The sequence below is a fragment of the Aphis gossypii genome, chromosome 3 (genome assembly GCF_020184175.1).
Source record: "Aphis gossypii isolate Hap1 chromosome 3, ASM2018417v2, whole genome shotgun sequence".
Classification (NCBI taxonomy): Eukaryota; Metazoa; Arthropoda; class Insecta; order Hemiptera; family Aphididae; genus Aphis; species Aphis gossypii.
In genome coordinates this window covers 28,198,879-28,221,886 of record NC_065532.1, presented here as the reverse complement: position 1 = coordinate 28,221,886, position 23,008 = coordinate 28,198,879, and the positions used below count along the sequence as shown (strand labels likewise).

Here is a 23,008-nt window from a genome sequence, read left to right as displayed (position 1 = left end):
AAACACAGCAAATATAAACCATTTTGTAAAAAGAATACTACTTATGGCACATTACTATAAAAAACTAAAATTTATTAATTAGATGCCTACTTGTTTAAGAGAGCTAATCATTGTGCATCATATTTTAAAAGATTGGTATGATAATAAAAATGTGTATAATATAGCAATCTATATATCATATATCATATATTATCCTTAATATGATAGGTATTATAATTATAATTATTTATTTTGGTCTTGCATAATTGATTTATTCATATAGGTTATAATATTTGTATTTTGGCATGGGTAACAACTAAAAATTAATTAATCAAAATCATTCTTAATAAAAGCAAATTGAATTTTACTAATTTAATGAATCATGAGTTTAAGATTTTAACTTTTAGTCAAACGTATGAGCTGCAGATTTAATTACACCCTATGTTTAGAGTTAATACAAGTAAATTCCAGCCTTCACCTAGTTTATTTTCTTTTATATTAAATTAAATTATTTGTTCTTTCTCTTTGTTTACATTATTATGTTGTAGTATGACTTAGGAACATAAACGTTTATTTTTATATTTAGTTAATTTATTAAATGAACTCAAATCAACCAAATTCAAGCATATCTGTATTGGATAAGCTTTAAACTTTTTTAATAAACATGTTTATCTGCATTGTATTTCTCGTTTATTATAATAAATAATATTATTGATGTTATTATTAATTAACTAAAATAATAATAGAATTTAAGATAATAATTATATTTATTATAATTACATATTATTAATACATTTTTAATAGTTTTGTTTCCCGCCATAACATTATTACGGTTTATCACTTTATCATAATATATATTTTGTAAACATTCACCTCTTAGATAAGAGAATTTCCGCCATTTTGTAGGCTTCATAATTTTTACATTGTAGGAATAGGGAGTCGTCTATCTAGTATTTTTATATATCTGAATCTGTGTATAAGAATAACGTCACTGATGCTACGTGAGATACCGTAATCAGTCCGTAATCAGTGAATTGATTACGAGCAAAGGCTTCACATATGTGTAAATACCTATAACTTTTAAGACACAAAAAACGCACTCAGTCGCTCACCCAGTTTTCACTCTAACATTGTACACTTTCTTAATTAATGTATCATTGTTTAAATTAAAATATTATTTCAATAGATTTTTTAGTATTTTATTAACTCCTAAAATATCAACCAATTCAATATTCAAGAAAATAATTCTGAAGTGCAAATTCTATAAAAGGTGAAATGACATTTATATTCAATACGTATACCTAGGTATGAAAATAGTCCTGTGATACCTAAGCCTTAAGGTATCACACTTAGTTATATTGAAGTATATAAATATATTAATAAAAATTCTCATTCATCACCGTACTAAGATATGGTATGTAACGATGATGGTTGTCAAATCAAACATGATGTATTAATACCTATGCTTTTATGTAAATATAATAATCTAAAATCAAAACTATTAATATCCTATAGGTACCTAAATTAATTTACCATTCGAGATTATCCTATTTAATTTGATATTCTTAACTCATTAAAATTTCCAATTATTACCTATCTACGATTTACGCAATGGTTCATACCTATCTACTATCTAGGATCTTCAACATAAAAATGAATGTCAGTTTTTTCCGCTCTCATATCTTGAAATTAACTATTCTTCCGATTCATTTAAAATTCAATCTAAATATTAAAATAATCAGGATCCGTTTTCATTCAAATTAAAAATTCACGAAAATCACAATACAGATTATTTAATGTTGTAAATGATTATTTATTTTAATTTTAAAAAACGTTTAAAATCTTGAATACCAAATTGTCATAACTAAAAAAACACCCACTTATACTTACACTATTATATATACATAATAATATATGAATCTATGATATAATGTTAAATCGTTAAAACGAAATCAACACAATGTATTCAAGAGATGGGATTGATGGGAAAGAATTAAAAAAAAAAGAAATACAATTAATTAATGACAATAATGAGGTAGTAGTGTAGTACTTCAATATTTAAAAACAAAAAAACACCACTAATATTTATTAATTTTCTAAATTACCTATATACTAACTTTATGGAATGAAATTACGTATAATTTCTTTGAAGAAAAAGATATAATAATTAAAATAGAATGAGCACGAATAAATGAATATCAAAATAAAAAATATTTAGCATTTAAAGAATTCCATTCTTCTCTTATTCTACATTCTTAAGTAGAATTATCAGTAGACAGTAATAACTAATAAGTAATAAGTTGTGTAATACATAAATATATAGTTTATAATATTAATGGTACTCATTGAAATATGATACAAAAGAAATAATTAAAGATCAAAATAAACAATTATAGCCAATTATAGCCAATTTATAGGTACCTATATTATAAATAATAATACAATATTTCTTAATTTATTATTATTGTTATATTAATATACAAAAAACGTCATTTCAAACCTCCTTTACTAATTTAATTATTATAATTCAAAATGGAGAATCATTGTATGTTTCTATATAAATCTATTTTAAATTATTTAAAACACAACACGACTCCGCAAGGCCTAGGCTAGGTTAACTCTGGCTGGTTTATAATAAATTAAAATTAAAATATATTATTATAGTGGAAAATTAATTATCAATACCATTAACAAAACATCTTTTTGAAGATTTTATTATAAACTGTAATAAAATTAGGGTTATTATTGCAGGGTATAAATAGTGAATAGTGAATTGATGGCATAGACAATAAAGATATGGATAGGCCGCGCCTACATTAAATATATTTGAGGCCGCGTTCCTGGAGGAGAAGGCAATTGAGGCCTTTTTTTAATGATAGTCGGTACTCGATATAGGTATACTTGTTTGGCCTCAATTTGACCCCTTAAATACCGTTGTTAAGATCGATATGTCCTATTCATATCTTTATTATCTATGATTGATGGAGCCCGATTGAGATATCGATTCAAGTTATCTACACATTTCATATAAATCTTAATTCTCAATTCTATTATTATATTTGCTTATAATTATAACTGCAGATAGCAAATAAGGTCAGGTTTATAACTTGACACGTCGGTCTTCGATACTAGTTTACATTGAACATTCAATTATTATTATTTAGGTATTTTCAGGTTTTATGGGTTTTAAAATATTATGCAAAATTAAGAAAATTAAGAATTATTGTTTTGTCTATTTTAGCAGGATTTTGATTCTACAATTTAAATTAAAGGTAGGATTTAAACGTTGTTATCCCACATATCTAAAAAAATTTAGGTGAGGTAAATGACATTTTTTTCTGTGTCTGATAAGATTTTCAATTTAAGTTTATAAAAATGTGTAAAATTGCATTAAAAGCATAGATAATAAAGATATGGATAAGATATATCGGTATTATCAGCGGTATTTAAGGGGTCCAGTTGAGGCCAAACAAGTATACCTATATAGAGTATCAATTATCATTATAAAAAACGCCTCAATTGTCTTCCCCTCCAGGCACGCGGCCTCAGATATATTTAACATAGGCGTGGCCTATTCATATCTTTATTATCTATGATTAAAAGATGGTTAAAAAAAACATTTATTTAGCTCTAGAAATACAATTCATTTTAATCAATTTATTTAAGTTTAGGGTCAACGTAGTAAATAAACCAGTAAACCAAAATGTATGATTTTAATATTAATTTTTTTTTTAAAAAAAAAAAGCTCTATAAGAATCCATTAAAAATATAGTTGTTACCATTTGAAAAAAATTGATTTTGATGTTGGTGCAACTGCTTACTTAAAATTTTTAAAATTATTATTAAAAAATTGGCCGTTTAAAACAAAGAAACCCGTCTTTTATTTTTAAAAAAAAAAATTCATATTATTGATTTATAATCGTTAAAAAAAACCGCGTACAACGAAGTAAGATACACTCAGTATAAAATTTTGTTATTATGGTGACACTGATTTTTAGCATTTTATTTTTGTTTACATACAATTATTACGCCTTGGTATCTACAACTACCTAGAACCTACTTGTTTGAATGTTTTCAAAAAACTAATCACCTAACCTAAATTTTTATGTTTTTTACGTTATGATTCAATGATACATTGACAATATTCCCCTTATTCTAGTATTATTCTACTGTGCTATTTCGCGTTCATACTACGTACTTTTAGTTATTATTTTTTATAATTTATCATACTTAATTGCTATTTATTATTTTAAAATGGAATATTATTATACAGGAGGAAATAAATGTTGTTTGGCATTCTGTCCCAGTGTTTCTTACCTGCATAATAAAAAAAGAATCCGATTTCATAGATTTCCAAAAACACTTACAAGGTAAGCAATATTTATAGGAATTAAAATTAATAGGCACATTTTTTATCTTCTTTCTTAAAGTAATTTAAATTTTATTTATAACTTTATAAGTGAATTGTATTTAATAGTATACCCATCATTCTTTTAACCAAATTTAGGTGTGCTATTTGGATTGAAAAATGTAATCCAATACATTTGCCTTCGTGTGATCCTTTAGTTCTAAATAAAACATATAGGCTGTGTTCTCTACATTTTGAAGACAAAATGTATACCAATAGTAATAAGAATAAGCTCAGAGCCAAGGCAATACCAACATTGTTTAGAGGTTAGTATAATTGCTTAATTTAATATCCAATGTTATGTATGTTATAAATTGTATTAATTATTTTTAGAAAACTTAACCGTTTTAGAAACTGATGTATCATCATTTGAATCAATCAACAATGATGCAAATTTCAATGAAAACAATAGCGCATTTAATTTACCAAATTTTTCAACTTCTCGTATGTCAACTTTTTTTTAATATTTTCACTGTAATTGTTTTTCCAGCCTAATCTAATTGTTTGATTAAAAATCTACTATTCTTCATTTTAGTTTCAACGAGTTCCTTTTTAGTTGAACCGTCAACATTATCGTCAATGCCAACATATCAAACACAAAATGAAGATAGTGAAGTCACTCATGGTAAGCTTTTTTTGAAATATATGGTTTAAAATTATATTTTTTATATTTTTAGCTTATTGCCTATTAAAATCAACAAGAAACATATCTTTTAAATATTTTTACTGTAATTTTTTAATTAAAAATCTACTATTCTTTATTTTAGTTTCAACGAGTTCCTTTTTAGTTGACTCGTCAACATTATCGTCAATGGCAACATATCAAACACAAAATGAAGATAGTGAAGTCACTCATGGTAAGCTTTTTTTGAAATATATGGTTTAAAATTATATTTTTTATATTTTTAGCTTATTGCCTATTAAAATCAACAAGAAACATATCTTTTAAATATTTTTACTGTAATTTTTTAATTAAAAATCTACTATTCTTTATTTTAGTTTCAACGAGTTCCTTTTTAGTTGACTCGTCAACATTATCGTCAATGGCAACATATCAAATACCAAATGAAGATAGTGAAGACACTCTTGGTAAATTTTTTTTGAAATATATGGTTTAAAATTATATTTTTTATATTTTTAGCTTATTGCCTATTAAAATCAACAAGAAACATATCTTTTAAGTATGTTTACTGTAATTTTTTAATTAAAAATCTACTATTCTTTATTTTAGTTTCAACGAGTTCCTTTTTAGTTGACTCGTCAACATTATCGTCAATGGCAACATATCAAACACCAAATGAAGATAGTGAAGACACTCTTGGTAAATTTTTTTTGAAATATATGGTTTAAAATTATATTTTTTATATTTTTGGCTTATCACCTATTAAAATCAACAAGAAACATATCTTTTAAATACCTAACCATATGAATGAGAAGTAAAATAGTAGAATAAAGTGAAATACAAACAACTGAATATTCTAGTGGTATCTGCTACCTATTCATATGTATACAGATATTTAATGAAAAACTGTTGACTAATGATTTCTCCTATCTTTGTTTATTATCATATAATTGAATTAAAATCTATTTTTATTGAACGATTTCCAACAATCACCACTAGAGACAATGTTGTATATATTTTAAATGGTTTTTTTTTATGTATGTTGTAACCATCCATGTGAATAATATCCATTTCTTATAATATCCATTTCTTTATCTATTTTAGAATTTTCTAGTATTAAATTTTTAAACTGTTTCATGTTGTCTGAAACAAATATTGTATAAATTAGAAAACATTTATAGTTTATATATTTTAATTGTAGATCATATATTACTATTTTTTACGTAATTTCATTATTAATAAACTGAAAAAAAAAACCGAGCAAGTGCGATTCGGACTCGCATACGAAGGGTTTCATACCATGAGAACGAAACAAATACAAATATTTCTTAAGTGCTAATTATTATTATTATTGTAACTAATAGCAACCAAACTAAAATATAAAATAACTAAAATTTCTATTGTAAATTTCAAAATGTCTGTTTAAGCACCTCCCAGGGTTGGGTTTATCACTTTTTAAAGTATTTGTTGTTATAGCGGCAACAGATGATGATCTATGAAAACTTCAACTGTCCAACTTTCACGGTTAATGAGACACAGTCTGGTGACAGACGGACGGACAGTGGAGCCAAAGCAATAGGGTGCCTTTTTACGGTACTGAACCCTATAAGTGGTTTTTATTTATCATATTTCACAACTGCAATTAATATTATTTTGTACTATTAATAATCAATGATAACATACAATATAATTGTAATTTTTTTATATAATATATATTTGTAAGTTTATTACATAAATAATATTTTGTATTTGGTTAAACCTACATTATGTGTGTGTTTTGTGATTTTTGTTTGATACGTAATCTAAAAAATTGTATTATGATCCACTAACCTTGTTTTGCACATAATATGGGTTCATCAATTATGAAATTAATTTATAGTAGAAATTATAAAATCTTGCACTCAAAATATCAGTCATAATATGAACATATGAACAAGAACGCCAAGGACCAAATATTAAAGCTGGGTTCATACAATCCAACTGAATAAGTAAATTAAATTCTTTCAAATGAACTGGCTAAAAGGCAGACATATAGAATTTAAGAAGCAAGTGACTCAGCAACTGGGTTTATATTTACTAGCTAGATTAGTCAAAATAAGTATAGTTAAGGGCTGTAAGGGCATAAACATTTTTTCCATGAAAAATGTTTCCAAAACATTATGAACAGTCTCACAAAAAATGTTAAACTATGCATTTAAATTATTAAGAGAATAAAAAAAAAAAAATTGAGAATGTTCATTTATTTGGCATAAGTACCGTCATAGTCGGTGCTTTGTATTTAAGGCGTTTTAAAATATGAGATTAAAAACTAAGTAGATTCACAAACAACTAATCTAATGTACTCACCAATTGATAACAACTATGTAAAAACTCAAATGCTGTAGTTATAAAATAATCTGTTAGAGTTCTACGAGTTTATGACAATAATTAAAATGAGATAGGTACCTGTAAATAAAAAAACTAAACCTACATATGTAATATAGTAATATACTTATGAAAATACTTGAATATTTTGAATATTTTTAGACTAGACTAGTAGATGGTATATTTAATAATACGTATAAAAAATAAAATAATTACTAAGAGAACATAAAATTTTGTCCTATTGGTGATAAGTCCAGACGCTTAATTAGTAACATACATTACTTGTTGGTGTTTATCAAAATGAAGAAGTTGTGAAAGATAATTTATGTTTCCTTTACTTTTACAAATTTTCAAGCAAGTGGGTCAATTACAACAGAGCTTGGAGACAAAATTTTCTCTTTAAGAAGACTTAACAACCATCCAGTTAGGCAATCATGTATTTGAATACCTATTGCAATAAAAATATTCTGGAAAGTACTTGGTGAAGGATGTGTTCAGCATACTGTCCGCTCTTACTAAGCAAAAATGTTGTTTACTTAATCAATAGTTAGGTAATTATTAATTATAAAGATACCTATTATACTATAAAAATTTATAGTATACTTCAGGGGCGGCCAAACAGTCGATCGCGATCGACCGGTCGATCTTGGACAATTTCAAAGTCAATTGTGTTAGAATTTATTTTTAGAGCCACTCGCCCTATATGTTTCTTAATAATTATAGTTATTCAATAATAAAAAAAAAATTTATATGGAAGTCGATCCTCAAAGGTGAAGTACATTTTTAGTAGATCGTGACCAAAAAAAGTTTGGCCACCCCTGGTATACTTATATTACAACTAATATAACTATTAGTATGCTTGAGTATTGCTACTATTATTTATATTAAAACATTAAGTATATATTATATAAATCACTAATGTTATTGATCATAAAAATCAGAAATTAAGAAGGTGCTTTTGATTATATCTTTCTACAAACTGCAGAACAAAGAAACAACATTAGAAAGTTAGTATATCCTCCTACACTAAGAAATCTTTTACAGCTTTGTGAACGTCTTCAATTAGATGAAATGAGTCATTCCACTACAACATTTCTGATTTCAAACATCATCATGTTTGTAAGTAGTTAAAAAGCTATAACATACATTTATATAATAATAATTTATAATTTATCAAGCAAAACAAATAATTGCATACAATCGTACAAAAATAAATATTATAATAAAAGTAATAACATGTTTGTAACATCCTTCTAGGTACAATATAAAGAAAATCTAGTATTTTTAGAACTTACTTAAATAAAATATTTTGTTAAGAAATCATAAATAATGATATTTTTAATTTGCTTTCATATTCGGCATTTTCATTATTAGCAACAGATATGGAGATATTAAGTCTAAGCTATTTATTAAATGTTGGTACACAAATATTGATGTTTTCTTTGTAATTGGTATTAAAAGAATAATTGAGCTTGGGCACAGTATGTTTATATCAATATTCTTTCATAGTTATTTTATTTTTATTTTTATTCATACAGTTAATTAATATTTTGGTATTTTATGTATAAAGATTTTATCAATGACCACTGCTACTACTAGATCGTACATGTGTTGGTATACTTTCTTACTAACATTGATTTCATTAAAACAATTGAGTTTGAATTACAAAATGTAATTTACTCTAAATAAGACTATTTATTGATAAAATCATAAACTATAATCATTTTTCTTTAGATGTGAGAATAGCTGGTTGTAATGGAACCTTTGAAACAACAGTTTCAAAAACTTTAAATGGGGATTGCTATTACCTGTTTGCTTTTCAAATTATTTACAAAAATATTGTTTTTACCATTAACTGTATACATTACTTCTCTAGTATAACTATATTATTCTTACCGAGTTTCCCCCCTTCAGCGTATGCATTATTGACTGGTAAAACGGAAGAAATATATTTGGCATTATTCCAAATTGTCAGTAAAATTTTACCATTAGATTACCCTAATCTAACAATAATCAAAGATTTTTAGCTAGCCCAAATCAATGCAATTAAACTAATATTCAAAGAAAGCGTTCACCAAGGTTGCTATTTTCATTTTTGTCAAGTAATGAATTTATCCGGAGGTAGCTGATGCATTTCACTCATTTATTACATAATTATGTTTTTAGTTTGTGCAAATTCATCCAAAGAGACTTACTATCTTCAATCAGATTATTAGGACAAACAAATATGTAGAAAGCTTTCACACTGCTCTTTTGAGGTTTATTAAAACTCATCCAAAAGTTTATGAGTTCATTGGTACAGTTTAATATGTCTGTGGATTGCTTGTGTTTATTTATTTGTTATGTGACTTAAAATTGCTGGTTAAGTGGAAAGTCTATGGCGTCTATGCTAATACAACTATAATATGTTTGTTTATTTGTAGTTAAAAAAAGTTTTAGATAGAAAAAAAATCATAGTTTCAACATCAATAAGATAAAATGACTCATAACCGGATGGCCGATTAACAGCTCGTGAGCCACATATGGCTCTCATTATAATCAGATGTCAGATGTGGCTTGAGTCTTATCTATAAAATTAAAATTAACTTATTATTGTTATGAATTTTAATTTTTTGGTAAGCATTTATAAAAATTTATCAAATTATATAAATTTTATTTATAAACATTTTGGTTGTACTCTTGGTATAATTGTATTGGTCCATGCGGCTTGCGAATATGTTCATGTTGGCCAATCCTATAATATATATGTAACCTAATTAATTAATTAATGCTTATTTTTTAAAATAATTTTGTAAAATTTTGTTTATTTATTGTAGGTTTATGATTATTTGTGTCTTGTGATTTCTAATAAGTTATGTATATGGATTTGATTGAAAATGAATAAAAGGTATACACATATATATGTATATATATATATAATATATTAAACATTTATATTCATGTAAATAGAAAATTATGTAAAATTGTGTTTCTAATAGAATTGATTAATGTTTGGAAAAGCAAATGTCTTATATGTACCTACATCACTTACATAATGTTAAATGTAAGAACTATATTGTATTTAAAATATAATTTTTTCTTTATCCAACTTTTAGAGAATCTTTGAATCTTTGTATTATTGAGTTTAATCAAGTATCACCTAACAAGAAAGTATGTTAAAAAATTAAGTTAATATTATAAATTATTATAATTGTAATCAAATGCTATGTTTTAGGTAAGTCTAATAGAGGAAACGATTTAAATACATTGGCGATTGAACAATCAATCTAACGTAAATTAAATGATAATGCTCATGACCTAATAGAATTATTCTTATAAAGAACTGGTCATCAATTAGATGAATATATCACTAAAAAAATTGGCTCTTATCCGAGTTAATACTCAATTTATCTTAATAAGTAAATATATAGATTTGATTCCATATTCACTATACATTTTTTAATTATTTTTAAATTTTTCAGGTAAACATGAACTTCTACAGGAAGCTGCAGTTCACAGAAAAATTTTAATAATTTATTTACTGTTTTTACAAATTATAATAACAATATATACAACTTACCATAGAAGTACAGTAGTCTGTAGTAGAATTGTTGTGTGACTTGTAAATTATGACGATCATTGCTAATTTTGAATTATTGGAAAATGGAAATGAAATAATATTGTTCTTATATTTTATAAGTACTTTCCAGTGTAACACATTTTCTAGATACATTTTTAGTATATTCTATCTCATATACATATAACTTTTCAATGATTTATCAGTTTTATCTATTATCTTATATGGATAATAAAAACTGTCTTTTTTTTTAATTATTTATTTTATTGTCTATTTTTTATACAATATTTATTCACACAATTTCACCGCATTGTTATAATGATTAATGTCTGAATCTTATCTTGTTTGTTCAATAAATAGTATATAACCAAGGTTCACACTTATCCACCTTGCTCACAACTAAGCCAGTTTAGTATCTACTAATTCTGAAGACAGCAATGACTTTTTTGATTGCATTATGCCATCATATCAATTGTCTGATACTGATATCTGTAGTAGCTGCAAATTCTCATCAAATATTCAAGCAATAACTTTTTTAGATTTTAAAAAAAAGAAACAAAAACGCTGCATTTATTGTAATCAGTATCCACCTGTGAAACAAGTGTTTCTCTAATACAATACAACTCTACTCTTCTTAGTCCCAGTTGAGAGATTATTAAGTGGCAAGTGCAGGCAGTCAAATACTCTTACCTTGAAGAAATTGTGTAAGTACCTAAGACTTAAAAGACAACACTTTTGAAAAAGCCAACTAAAGAATAAAGAATACTCATAATAGGTATATTAATGACCACATGAATTTGATTAGCAAACTTACAAATTAAGTGGTATAATATCATATTTTAATATTTATATAAAAAAAAACTTTTATAATAATTATTATTTTAATAATAATTTTCTTTTTTAGTATGTAGTGAAATGTATCATAGCGTACTAATTTGATTAAGCAACATAACCTAAATTAAATATCAATATCAATTTTTTATTATATATATATATAATATATATTATATATACATATTTAATCAGCTATTAACTATAGTTTTTTTTTGTCTAAGTAAAATCTAGACATTTTTTTCTTGAAATTATCTTTTATCTAGATAATTATTTGATTATCTCTGCCCAGGGGCGTGTTCGGCTTCTTCCAATGGGGGGATGAGGGGATGAACTGTATTTTGTTTGTGAGCACACCCCTGTCTCTGCCCAACATTGGTACTTTCCTTCATTTATTATCGTGTTTATGTTTACTACTATTGCCGTTGATAATAAAATATACTACTAGCACAACAATACAGAACAAATAACATTTAATACTTTAACTATTTTTTGTAATATTTCTGCTAATAATGAGAATCTAGAAACAAACAATAATAATATATGTCGACTGACGACTGTCGAGAATCATATTGGAAATCTCACCGTAAGCGGTAATGAATTTTCGAAGTGCTACAAACTTACAAATATAAATAGAATTTATAATATTATAATTAAGGCTGGGATTTTAATGCCCTAAAAAATCTCAAAAAATGTCATTAAAAAAATGCAAAATGACGTAAAAAACTCAAAAATTGCAATATAAAAATGCATTTATATTTATTATGGCTTAATAAAATTTTTTAAAAACAATTGTAGAATTAATTTTTTGTTATTGAACGTTGTTACTTGTTTTGTTTTGTTGTATTTCTGTTTTCTTAATCATTCATTATAAAATAATAAAATAGTTTAATATTTTAACTTGTTTTTGCTAGTACATATATTAGCCAATTGGTATATAACGGCGATAATTTAGGCAGAAAGTCCTAACTATGATAAAATTGTTATCGACGATAATCGATTGTCGTGCTATATAATTTATAAATCGTACCGTCACGCATCGGATGTCGGCAGTTTGCCTAAAACAGGGGTGTCCAACCCGCGGCCCACGTTAGATTTTGATGCTGCCCTCACTTCAATTTAAAAACCACGAATTAATTGTATATAATATATATTATTCTGTGTATTTATAATTAAACTATTAAATATTAATACTTGTAAAAAAATTTCTGCTTATTTTCCCTGTTGTAAAATTATAAAAAAATGTATTGTTGTATTATAGAGTATAATTTAATCATTAAATTTGAATGTATTATTATTAAAAAAAAGTATGTGGTCTACAACAACGTTTACCTTTATGATGTGGCTTAGTCTTCACAAAAGGTTGAACACCTCTGGCCTAAAATATCTTGTTAATTGCAACAATTTTCGTTCATTTTATGAATAAATTGTGAAAAATGCTCTAAAAACTAAGAAAATGCCCTAAAAATGCATTTAAGGATAATTTTGACAAAAAATGCAAACAAATGCAAAATAAAAATTACATTAAATTAATCAGCACCACCCAAAACACATTTTACATTTACGGAGCAACGTTTTGAAACATTAGAAAAAAAGGTGCATTTGCATCAAAATCCCAGCTCTAATTATGATTATGTGAATGTATGACAATGACATAATTATGTTTAGAATTTTCCCCTATTTTTAGAATACTAAAATAATTATGGAAAACTAATACAGTGAAGCTTTTATTTAACAAATTCTTAGGGGAACAAAAAAATTCATATTATAGAGGAATTCCTTAAAATAGATTTAAATATATGATTACATTATTATAATGGTAATGTTTCTCGAAAATAATTTGATAAATGAAAGTTCGATGTATGGAAGTTTCACAGTAGAATATTTTATATTGTATTATAGTCTGTAGGTACGACAAGTAATAAAGTAAATAAAACTTAAATACCGTATTTACTTTTCTTTGTAAGTTGGGAGCACAAGTATCACCAAAATTATTGTACCGGGCCTCTTATTATTTTCTAACTACCTACACACTTAGAAGTGGTCTGAAATATGCTAATAAATATAAACACTAGCCCTCGAAATATTTTATTTATGAGTTCTTTATAAAAAAAAATATAACTATGTAAGAAATTAATAATTTTTAACATGACTAACACATTAACTGTAAATTTATTAGCCAGCATTATCAACAAATAATGTAAGTGCCACAAACACAAACTACATAGAAGATACAAAGTTGTATATTTTTTTACATCTATTTAATTTTTTGAAATATAAATCTGAAAAGCTTGATTGATGTTTCAAACGAAACTCCTACGACCTCGCGGTTCCCTTGCATATTGATTTTCATTGTGAGGTAACCGCTGTGGCGTATCAGTTACGTTCATTTCGCAGACGTCCTCAAAGTAGTTGTCATACTTAAAACTAATAAGAAACTATCTCGAATTTACATATATTTTTCGGGAATCAAATTCTTATCAACTATATATTAACATTTAATAATTTATATTGTTACTTTTTACATGCTAAATATAACATTGTTTTTTATAATTCTATTCATTTTTTTTTTAATTTTAATTTTTATTCTTCTGAAAATCTTGACTGATGTTTCAAACGAAACTCCTATGCTATAGAGGTGCTAACATATTTCTTTTTCATTGTTAGTTAACCGCTAAAGCATAGCAGTTACGTTCATAATATTAGGGCTGTCCATATAGTAGTTGTATAAAGATTATCTGCGTATGAGTATAGGTACTTAAAACTAATGGGAGACTAGCGACTTTACATCACATTTTTTGGGCATCAAATTCTTATCAACTATAAATTAACTATTTATATTTTATATTGGTACTTTTTAATATTATCTTTTAGTCCATTAATTATAAAAGTTTTCTTATTGTTTCATAGTATTTAATTATACGTATTATAATATCTCAATATTTATTTAGTTTTTATAACACATTTCTAATAATTGTTACAAACTTATTCAATATAGTATATATTCACATTTTATACAACTTTTTTTAAATATTTTTTTAATAAACACATTTTCTATTTTGTTACAAACTATAAACAAGTAAAAGTTGAAATTTAAAATTAAAATATAATAATTTTGGATCGTTTGGCGGTGGACGAATAAGGTCAGAGACAATATTATGTTGAGTGGCGTTTTCCAACATTAGTGACTTTGTCTTTGATTGTAGCCTATAGGTTGGAACATGTGTTTTTTGGCTGTCGACGATAACAGACCGTAATGATTGTCTAGTGATTTCGATAACAATAATGATTTTACGGCGTGCCACCACAATATATAGGGCTGGAAGAAATAAGATGATGAGTGGCGTGATCACGGATTCGCGGTTGTAGGAAATTAGGGCTTTAGTTATTACATATATTTTAATTTTGCTTCCATTTACGTCACTTTGATAACACAACAGGATGAAGCTACCTTTGTTGCGGAAACTTGCGGTTATTCAAATTCTAGTGTTTATAAGTTATTTCTAGACTTGAGTATTAAATGGAGAAAACTTATTACTGTATCATAATCGGTAGAACATAACTTATTAGATGTAATCTAATAAAATGTATACTGAAATTCAACTTATAATCTTACTTATCTACATCTATAATATTTTATGTTTTTAACATTTTAAGCGCATTTTGTGGTATTTTACCTATTCAATCTACTTTTACTTACCTTGATTGCGGTTTCAAAATAAATGTAATCTACATGACGCAAAAAGTTGATAAAAATATTGTACACATATTTTTTGTTTCGCGTCGTTTTGGTAATGTACACATTGATGCCATCTGGGTTGTAATTAGCACGATTTGAAGATTATGCGTTGTGCGTTTCACTAATTAAAACGAAAAAACAATGATTTTTGGACAATAGTTCTTTATAACAGCGTATAAAAAAATTAATAATACAAACAACCGCGATGTCGAGGTGCAAAAAAAACGTAAAATGGCCTCTAGAAAGTGAAAATGATTGCCAATGAAAACTATACAAAGTGAAGTATTGATTTTAACAAGGGCGTTTCCAGAGGATATGAATGTAGGAACGATATGTTACGTAACGATGTAACGATTTCACCCTTATTCCACCAAATTACTACCCCTCCCCCTCACTAACCTGTGGAGCAAAAAAACCGTAGTTATTTCTGAATCGACTAGGCTTAGTTGAATTGTACTTGATGTCGTGTGTTATATTGGTAGATGTAGTTTTGATAGTGGAAGGTGTCTTAATTAATGAATATTATAGGTTTATGCTAGTTCACCGATATTCAGCATTTCAAATTGATCCGTTGTTAAGTTGAGATTTTAAAATATTTAAGCATTTTGAAGTTTGACAACTGATTAAAGAACCGTTGTGGTGTAGTTGTATAAACACGCTACGTCTTACGGTGATTCGGAAATGCAGCTTGATACCTTAGTGTGTTATGTGTTCAGAGTTGTGTTAAGGGAGGGGGGGCAAAGGGGGAAATTCCCTCGGGTGCCTTAATTTTGTAAAAGTAAGAGAGTGCCTTTATTTGCACTTAATATGCTGTCTGTAGTCCCAAATGAAATTTTGCCCTGGGGCGCTGAATTACTGGACACGGCTCTGTATGTACTTAAGTTTGAACTGTCGCATTACGTCACGTAAAGAGTGTTCAAATTCAGGCATATAAAACTTGATATTTAACGCCTGTTAAATTTCACCCGGGCGCCGAACGGCAGTGCCGTAATAGATATACGGCCCGTAAACCAATTCCATCACTTCTATAAAACATTATGCTTGACGATTCTGTCGATACTGATTAGTACACTATCAGAACAAATTTTCATCCAGTGGCCTTGCTAAAAGTCCACTATTTTGGAAATAGCTCATATACATAGGTGAAATTACAAAAAAACTAGAGTAGCTGAAATCTTTCCAAAAATATTATTATTTTAAATTAACTAGGTTATTTTTCTTTAATATATAAAATTTCACCGTTGATTTGATAATTTTAAGTTGCTTATAAAATTAAATGTTTCTAGCTTTTATAAAATAAATAAAGGACTAGGTAACACACATTGGAAACTATTATATCTGCATGTGTAATCTATGAACATTTTTAACAAATAAGTAAAATTTTGATTGATACTGCACTTGTCCTCCCCCTACTATATGTCATATTTCATAAATAATGTTTGTAATTCATAATAATGTAATAAAAATCAATTTCAGAAATATTTATTTTGTGATATTTTATATTACATAATGATTATGATAATTGACCCAAAAAAAAACCAAGCTAAGGGGCAATTGTCATACTTTCCCCCCCCCAACACCATCACTGCGGACAGTCTTGTCATACATTAAGTACATTAAAAAATATTATTCATGGACTTCAGATTTTTAATATAGGGATATTGTGCCAATTATGTCACCCAATGTTTAAACCAATAAGTAATTATTGTGGCCAAGGTTAATTAAAGGGAGATATTAGTTGCGGAGCCGGTTTACCTTTTTACCTGCTATAAATGTATTTTATTGTGCGTCGGCTATCAACTCCACAGAACTATTTTTTATAAACATATATAGTATTTATTTTATAGTTCTATATTTTATTTAAAACAAACACATAATAATTACCAATTCATATAAGTCTATTAACAACCTAGGGGACACCACAAGGAGATTGGTTAAGTCGTTAAAACCAAAATTGTGTTTTTGGTTTTTAGTCTTAATTATAATAAATACCATTACAAGTTTTTTGGAATTTTTCTAGGCTTTTTTTCATTATTATTAAGTCTCTGGCTTCGCAAAACTTTAATACTTTTATTTATTTATTTTTAAGTTCTAATTTATAAACTCACTAATATATTTTTGTTGTAAAGTAAAATTAAATAAGCTGTATAGTCTAAAATATGATGTAATTGTAGAATAACTTTATTTTAAATGTTATTTTGTACGTGTTGTATATAGTTTTACTGGCAATAAATTTTCATATAAAATCAGAGTTTTAACGTAGCTTACTTAGTTACTTAATTGTAATAAGTGATAACTAATAACCGATAATCAGTGATGGTTACTCGAACCGGAAATCACATAATCTGAAGGTTATCGAGCCAAAATTAATCGGCCTCTATATATTATTCAGATATCATCATGTCTAACCTAAACTCACATCCGGCTCTACACGTTTTATACAGATAACATAACACAATTGCATGTACTTTAATGATCAATAATTATCGCTCATATTGTATCAACGCAAGGTTAGGTTAGGTTAGGTTAGGTTAGGTTATTGAATGTTAACATTTTCAGAAAATAATCCAAAACATCCAAAATTAAGTTTCTTTTATTTTATTATTTTTCTCTTAGTTTTAGATATCATTAAAATTTGGAAATATAAAAAAGAACGTAATTAACAATAAAAGAAGTAATATTTTAATGTTAAATCGATTAAAAATATTATATACGTATAATCAAATAATATCAGACGACCTTTTAAGTTTAACGACCATGATAATTAATGAATAATGACAACAAAGATAAATTAATAAATTAAATTAAAAACTCGACGATTATGACTCAAACATATATCTATTACTATTTGTAAATTTTATACTTACAACGAAATGATACATTTTTATATTTCTATGATAACCACTGAATTAAATATCTAAAATTAAAATTTAAGTTTTCGTCGATGCGTCATCGGCATTGAACTTATTAATAATTTATTAAATGTAGTATTTAAAATTTTTCAGAAGATATTATACATGGTAATCGTAATTGATTAACAAAACCATAAAAGATGATAAAACAAGATTTTACTTATTCAGTATTCTGGGAAATATAATTAAATATCATGTGAAACTTATTAATGTGAAATTAGATAATTTAATAAAGGAAGAGTCGTTAACAAAATGTTAAAAAAAGTAATAAAAATATGAATGAACAAAACCAATAGAAAACCATATACCGCATAACGATAATCTATTCATTCCTCAAATACACACGTCATACACATTCAGTGATATTTACCTTGACAGTTGATAAGGTGCCGACCGGTCGCTGTGGTGCCTGTACTTTGTACTGGCGACTGTTGCGTACCGTGTCAACTTACCTACTTTAAAATGAATAATATATTATTCACGACTTAGTTCAAAGTAACTTTTAATACCTAAAAATGTATCTATGTATACAATTTTTATATCAAATACAAATGTAAAATCACGTCAGAAAAGTATATTTGGTTATCATAAGAAAAACCAATAATGTATGAATATTTAATAATTATAAAATATAAGTACAATACTATATCTGTATATATAACCCTTCAATTAATCTTACTCATAAATATATACACACGCTTTGTAGTTTGCAAATTTGTATGATTCTTTTTTCTTTAAATTATATTTCAATTAAATATATTAAGGTCTATCAAAATATTCATAATATGATATGTCTTAATTACAAAGCTAAAATTGATAAAAATTCAATCATTTTTTTAATATCATAATTTTATTTAAGTAACACGCGTAGGTTATTAATATAATATTTTTGGCATACGCTAAGTTTTGAATGTTTTAGAGAGTATAGTTTTAAAATATATCAATTCAAGTTTATCTAAGTACTTACTTCATTCAAGAGTTCATGGTACATATTATAATTGACGAACTATAGTAATAATAGATCATAATAAGTACATGTGTTTATAAGTATACAACACAATTTTAATTTATATGTTTTTAAAAATATATGAAATTCTAGAACTTTCGTTTACATTTTTTTTTATTTGTAAATCGATATTTTTGTAAAATGTTATGGGAGGAAGTTTAAGTCCATTTAAAAAGTTTGATACCTACTAGAAACAACAAAACTAAATAATTATTTATTAATTTATTATTTATAGATCCTAAAAGCATTAAAATTCCATACATTAATGCTACTCGACGACATGCCAATTAATTTCGTATTAAAATAGACTTAAATACATACAGTCTGTTTTAAGTACGTATTTATTCGTTTTCCCTTTTTTTTTATAATACGTTGCTATATTCGAATAATAATTTGTCCTGTTAATTGCTTATGCTCCATAAATAGTCCGATATTCATTCGATTAAAATAAAAAATATATTTAATGGCTAACCATAAAATAAATGGATCTAAATTTAATTTCGATATTTATACGTTTTTTTCCCCTTTATTTGAAATATATTCGTAGGTATACAAATCATGACAAGACTACAATAAGAGCTTTATAATATCTATTCAAATGGTTTTTGTTATAATAACATTTTGTAATATGTTAAGTGACAAACACTTAATTGTTATATGTATAATAAATATGTATATAAATCTGTTGAATCCTGAACTGCCAAACCCGTCGTATCGTATTGTTGTTAATGTATGAGTACTGGCCATATATATATATATATATACAATAGGCGGCATAGTACTGTACGTACTACGTACTTATTTATAAGGGAGGCCAAATTTTGACAAGCGCCGGCGCCTGGACTAATGTCTATTTAGTACACTTCCAGATTAATATTAATAAAACGCTATTTATAGCTGAATACATAATATAAGTTAAAGATAAAATACAGAGTATGTATTTCAAGAATAATATGTTGATTGAATTTTGAACCGAATAAGCTATTACGGATACAAAACATTTCAATGCGTATAAACTATGAAGTACAAAATAATAAAAATTATTATACAACGCAGTACTGTTCAAAGTTCAAATGTTACTATTTAAGTGGTACATCAAGCGCGCACAGTATTGATGTAACCATGACAACGAAAAGTGAACGAAATTCACGGTGGTCCTATTAATATATACATACGTAATGCTGGGAAATAAAAGAAAATCGATATAGCTGAGATTCCGGGACCGCGCGCATGCGTTGAATACTGATGTTGAATACTGATACACTGGGGAGAGTTTTCCCTTTTGCTGCTACCCTTTGAGCAACAAAAAATCAATACAAATATACAGATATAATATAATTATTTCGTGAGAGGAGTTCTGAATTTTTTGTTTTTTGCTTTTCAAAACTTATACTCCTAGTTCAGAAAAACGAGAATATTTATTAAAATGTATACGTGAATAAAAATTACAACAAACTTGAAATATTAACCACCTGAACGATTTCACAAAATGTAAGCTCTGTATAAGGTTACGTGAGCTATATTATTATGATTTTTACCTTTATCAAAATTGAGTCGACCGCTTGCTACAAATATTTTTACTGATATCTGATAAATGATAATGTATTAGATTAAAATATTTATAGTTATCAATATTTACTTTAATTTAAGCATTGTTTAATGTGTTGAAACTATTATGGGTACCTATATTGATGATCACTTATATTAAATATTAACCACGACTATATTATATACTCATCTAAAATCGTGATATTTACGTATTAGATATCAATTCAAAAGCTGGAACACAATTACAAACATATTAATATACCAATAAAAACTATATGTATAGAATTATATAAAAATTATTTATTAAATATTCATACATGCTGTATTAAAAGCTTTATACTCAGATATATATAGTGTATACCTATACTTATAAAAATTAAATTAAATTCTATGTTGGAGGTTGGTAAAATATACACGTAAATAGAAACTGTAAAATAAAATACCTGTACATACATTGGTGAAATTTAAAATCACCGAATTACCCTTATAGAAGGTAGGTAAAATATAAGTACACATTGTACACCCTATTTCACCGTATAGCGGACATCGTCCGTATTATCTATATGTTAAAGGTACACTTGTTGACAATGAGAACAATGTGACGACATAGTCATATCCTTTTCGAATATACGTAAATAATATTATATATAAAGAATAGCTACCTACTCCACTGCTATATATATTAAGTCTATATTGTTATTAAATGTCAACGATTCGAGTTTGGTTTGTCCACGTCGGCTGTCATTATTGATTCACATCCGGCTAGACAGTAAAATATTTATTTTCGTGACGCCAAACCTAATGAAAATAAAAAGGAAAGATCGTCTGGCTTCAACAATTTGAGTTATCTCGATAAATCGGCAGTGAGAGATGTATAATGTATTTTACCCTTGTCTCTTCATAATACAGATGTCATTCGATAATACAAGTATTAAGTGTGATTGTATAAAATAGATTTGTTAAAATCATTACTGTGGCACTATTATTGTAATATATATTTGAATAATCCGCCAGGCCGTATTGATAATTTTTATACATCGAACAACCGAGGGCGGTTTTTATTGTAAACAGTTGAACAATAGAAGGTCATTCAAGTTAGTTTCTATTGAAATTTAACGGGGAGCAAAACAACCTCTTATACATATAATGACAAAGAAACCCGTTAAACACGATATTATATTTTACGAAAAGATAAAGTATTATTATTTTCAAAATGCATTGCAGTATTGAACACGTTCGTGCGTATAAGCGAGATCAATTCTGCGTCTTATTATTTATAAGAATATAGTTTCCTTATCCATAACCCGATAGTGTATAATATAGCTTATAAGTATTTAAATAACACGTATAACATATTGTTAAAGAACTTTAATTTTCTATCCGTGTTAGTTGATTTTATATCAAAATTTTGAATAAGAAAAAAATGAATGTATTGCTATACATTGGATACAATATTTTTATATACCCAATAATAGCCAATTTCACGATTTTTAAAATTTTGATAACTGAATTAAATTTAACGTTCACGGGCTAATCTGTACGTGTGAAATGAATACAGAATATTAAAGAAATATAATAAAATCATCAAAACATTAAGATAGGAATTCGTGTAATTTTAATATATTATATATAAAAATGCACCAAAATACTGATAAAATTCGTAGTATTTTCTTCAGTGGCCATCTAGATGAAAAAAATGCGAAAAATAAATATTATTTAAACACTATTTTAGCGAAATCCCGGTGGTCCGATCTTGATACGAACAATTTAGGACTTAGCGTAAAAAATGTGCAGGTAGTCTGTCTAATTTGAATAGGTAAAGAAACAACTACCTATATATAAAAAACGTTTCCTACACATTTTTTTTTTAAAGTGACCAATTTATTTTTTGATTTTTCATTACAGTCATAGAGGCTAGTTGTGAAAGTGATGTGGTGGCTTGGACCCGCGCAGTCGTAACAAGCTGCGCCTTCCAGCATCAGTTCATAATCGATTATTTATGGCTCACCGAAAAACGGACATTGCGCCGCCGCCTTAAAAATC

At 26.5% G+C, this 23,008-nt stretch overlaps 1 protein-coding gene across 11 annotated transcripts; it reads left to right on the top strand.

The window, feature by feature from the left end:
• The first annotated feature begins 3,838 nt into the window (after positions 1–3,838).
• LOC114122994 (uncharacterized) lies at positions 3,839–10,966 on the top strand. 11 transcript variants are annotated; one of them, XR_007605373.1, is made up of 14 exons: positions 3,853–4,349; positions 4,487–4,653; positions 4,721–4,831; positions 4,923–5,012; positions 5,155–5,244; positions 5,387–5,476; positions 5,619–5,708; positions 6,486–6,602; positions 7,729–7,924; positions 8,418–8,492; positions 10,190–10,260; positions 10,469–10,523; positions 10,588–10,771; positions 10,835–10,966. XR_007605373.1 is itself a non-coding variant. In XM_027985823.2 (8 exons), the coding sequence occupies exons 1-8, from the start codon at positions 4,234–4,236 to the stop codon at positions 6,506–6,508; spliced, it is 777 nt and encodes a 258-aa protein (XP_027841624.2). In that variant the 5' UTR covers positions 3,853–4,233; the 3' UTR covers positions 6,509–6,748. The 11 variants fall into 11 exon arrangements, 2 of the variants coding, with proteins under 2 accessions (XP_050060853.1, XP_027841624.2); XR_007605371.1 differs by having other exon boundaries at positions 8,315–8,492; XR_007605372.1 differs by lacking the exons at positions 10,190–10,260; positions 10,469–10,523; positions 10,588–10,771; positions 10,835–10,966 and adding an exon at positions 9,797–9,887 and having other exon boundaries at positions 8,315–8,492.
• The last annotated feature ends 12,042 nt before the right edge of the window (positions 10,967–23,008 follow it).

Excerpts from the sequence above, each read along its gene's own strand:
- LOC114122994 (XM_027985823.2), top strand. The coding sequence starts at position 4,234 with ATGGAATATTATTATACAGGAGGAAATAAATGTTGTTTGGCATTCTGT. Across the intron at positions 5,013-5,154 it reads AGATAGTGAAGTCACTCATG|TTTCAACGAGTTCCTTTTTA; the intron begins GTAAGCTTTTTT and ends TCTTTATTTTAG. Across the intron at positions 5,245-5,386 it reads AGATAGTGAAGTCACTCATG|TTTCAACGAGTTCCTTTTTA; the intron begins GTAAGCTTTTTT and ends TCTTTATTTTAG.